At 58.9% G+C, this 3,171-nt stretch overlaps 1 protein-coding gene across 2 annotated transcripts in view; it reads left to right on the top strand.

Moving 5' to 3' along the window:
- Positions 1–297: 297 nt before the first annotated feature.
- The window catches only part of SNX19 (sorting nexin 19), a 57,691-nt gene continuing 54,817 nt past the window's right edge, over positions 298–3,171 (top strand). Inside the window, exon 1 of one of the 2 annotated variants that reach the window (XM_019509479.1) lies at positions 298–2,768. In XM_019509479.1, coding sequence (XP_019365024.1) covers positions 1,071–2,768 — 1,698 coding nt within the window. In that variant the 5' untranslated portion in view covers positions 298–1,070. The remainder of the gene's footprint in view (positions 2,769–3,171) is intronic. The other variant, XM_019509490.1, reaches the window with a different exon arrangement.

The raw sequence follows: 3,171 nt of genomic DNA, 5'->3' as shown, positions 1-3,171 counted from the left end.
TGCAAGATTGAGCCGTACCAGCAGGGATAGGTAAATGAGAGCTGGGTTGCAAATTAATGTTATGAAGGAGACTGAAACTACTGCAGTGAGCATGAGGGCTGCAATGGGAATAGGCTCAGAGGTGCTGGCAAGTAGTCTTTGAGGCAGCGGGTGCTTTTTAGGTATGTGTCTGTGTGCGCTGCGTGGATTAGCACGTGCGGTGCACGCCTTCCTGATGTTACAGTCATAGTGGCTATTACTTGCTACTAAAATGCACCCCAAATTTCACAGCCATGCTAGCGGCTGCATGATCAGAGGAATTTGCATTACTGTCTTCCAGCTTCTTGCGCTGTGTGTTGCTGCTGGCTCCTGTCACTAGATGGCACTGAGAAAACCTGCTCGGTGTTGCTTTGCACCCTCCGCTGTCCTCTTTTCCTAGCTGCTCCTCGGCAGAGGCAGATCAGGAAGCTGGTAGGCAACACCCCCAGCCCACCCATCCCTGGGAGAAGAGATGGCCAGACCCAGGCCCGAGAGCAGCTGCTGGGCTGGACATGGATGCTGAGCAGGGCCAGGGGAAAGAAAAGGAGCCAAGGCCCAGCGATGCATCGTAGCACAGCCTGGAGAGAGCCCTGTGACGTAGGACCGTGAGCGCCCGGTGAAGCCCTGCGTGTTGCAGAAGGATTGGAGGTTGTCGCTGGCTTTATAAGGAAGATGCATGGGGGGGAACAAAAGAGCAGGGGGCTAATGTGAATGTGGGCCTGGGGCAGCCCAACCCTGTTGGTCAAAAAGCAGGCCAGTGATGCTTTTAAAGGGACTCTTATAGTTTGGGGATTTTAAAGGGAATCAGCCGGCCTTAGACCCTGTGGCAAAGGGGGAGCAATTGGGCAGCGCCCGCAGCTGCGTGGGGGTGCATTGGTGCTAGGGTTTGGACTCAGCAGAGTGTTGCTCGCAGCTTTGGCCTGTCCTCAGTCCTGGCTGGCTGTGCAGGGTGTTTGCCAGGGTCCGATTAAAGCCCTGCTCTGCTTGTCCATGTCACAGGGCACGGCCGCTTGCACTGCTGCTGGCCAGACCTTGCCCTGCCGCCTCTGGGGATGAAAAGCCAGAGGATGCTCAAAGCGCAGGGCGGCGGGAGCCTCGGAGACCTGATCGGCACCAGGAGGCTGATTGCTCTCGGGGCCGTGCTAGGCTGGTTGCTAATTGTCCACCTCCTTGTCAACGTCTGGCTGCTTTGCATCCTCTCGGGCTTACTGGCCGTGCTGGGGGGATGGCTGGGGTCCCAGGCCGTCATCGGCACCAGCAAACGCATCCACCTGGAAAGGTTCGTGGTGCTGGAGCCCTGCCCCCAGAGCCCCGAGGCGGAGAGGCAGCTGGACGCCGAGATCGACCGCACCATCCAGAAGATCATCCGGGACTTCGTGTCCTCCTGGTACCAGACGGTGAGCAGCGAGCGCGGCTTTGAAGAGGAGCTGCGGAAGGCCATGGCGGAGGTGGCAAAAGAGCTCAAGAGGAGGATGGTGCTGGTGGACCGGCAAGCCCTGACCCAGAAGGTCCTCCTGCTTTGCGGCTGCCACCTGCAGAGCTACATGAAAGCCAGGGAAACTGTGGGGGTTGCAGGGAAACCGGGGGACCCACAGCAGTGGGCAGCTGAGCTCTGGCGAGCGTACAGTGCAAGCACGCCTCCACACCCAGCTGTCCAGAGTCCTGGCATGGAAGTGAACTACACCCGGGGCATTGTGGACCTGTTGCTCCAGGGGCTGGTACCCAAGCCTCACCTGGAAACCAGGACCGGGCGCTTCGTGGTGGTGGAGCTGATCACCTGCAACGTGCTCCTGCCCATGATCAATAAGATGGCTGACCCCGACTGGATCAACCTGCTGCTGATTGGGATTTTCTCCAAGACGGGCAGCAAAGTGGTGAGAGCAGTGAAGGGAGAGGAGGCCCCTCCACCCTCCCCTTCCTGCCAAGCCCCGGTGCCAAGCTCCTTGCCGCTAAAGGAGCAATTGGAAGCCACCCCAGAGGTTGCAGACCCATCTCCAAGGGCCTCTGAGCCCCCCGGATACAATGAGGTGGATGGTGTGGAGTGCAACCACCAGGAGAGGGAAGATGGGAGAGACTCAGTGGGTGGAGAGTCCAGTTTGGACATGGACAGAAGGAAAGCCGGCAGCACGCCTGTGCGCTCCCTCCAGCCCGACACTCTGGGCTCGCTCTTCCCCTGCGAGGACTTGGACCTCGAGTCCCCCATGTCCGACCTGGGCAAAGACTCTGACTCTGTGGTGCTCTTGTCCACCGAGGATTTTCTTCCTGGCGCGTTCCAAGACAGCTTTGCAGAGCTGGAGGGGCCAGATGGCTTGGACCAAGAGGATGCTGTGGGAGGCAAGAATGGGTACCTGGAGGACAGCACTGTCCCCAGCTCCAAGACATGCCTGCTCACCACCGTGCTGGGCCCTTGCCCTGACATTCAGATTGACCCTGTGGTAGAGAAGGAGGAGAGCCTGGCTGCTCTCACTGCACTGTTGTCTGATCCAGAGAAGCCTTTCTCACAGCGACCTTCCTTCTTGGGGAAAGAGCTGGTGTCCTCGGAGAGCCAGGCACAGAGCCCCCTGGACCCCAGCCAGCCGCCCCCCCTGCTCTCCTCCTCCCCCACGGCTCCCCTCAACACCTTCAGCTTTGAGCCGCTCAGTAGCCCCGATGGCCCGGTTGTCATCCAGAACCTGCGGATAACCGGCACCATCACTGCCCGAGAGCACAGCGGGACGGGTTTTCATCCCTACACGCTCTACACGGTGAAGGTAAGAGCCTCGCTTCTCTGTTCCTGTTGGAGGGGGGTGGGAATCCCCTGTCTTGCTTGCCCATCCTCGCAGGCTGTTTTAGTCGGAGCTGACTGTCGCCTCCTCCAAAACCTTTACCTGTGGGTGGAGCATCTAGTAGTGGAGCCAAGTGGCCTACTGCTTACAGCTCAGGGTTGGCTAGGGAGACTGGATTGAGGACTTTGATGCGGGCCTGTCCCCATTGCTAGCTGTGGGCTGGGGTAATAAGGGTGGTCACTTATTTTGGGTCCCATTAAAGCTGTTGCGTTGGCTGCAGCCCTTTCCTGGTGAGGACACCCTGGTCCTTACTGAGGAGTAGCATGGAGCAGCGAAGACCCCAGACTCATAAGCCTCTATCTTTGTCCCTCTTCTGGCTTGTGGCCAT

The sequence above is a fragment of the Gavialis gangeticus genome, unplaced genomic scaffold (genome assembly GCF_001723915.1).
Source record: "Gavialis gangeticus isolate Ggan-Ray unplaced genomic scaffold, GavGan_comp1, whole genome shotgun sequence".
In the NCBI taxonomy this organism is placed as follows: Eukaryota; Metazoa; Chordata; order Crocodylia; family Gavialidae; genus Gavialis; species Gavialis gangeticus.
Note: the sequence above shows the minus strand (reverse complement) of the source record. Positions and strands in the feature narration are given on the sequence as shown.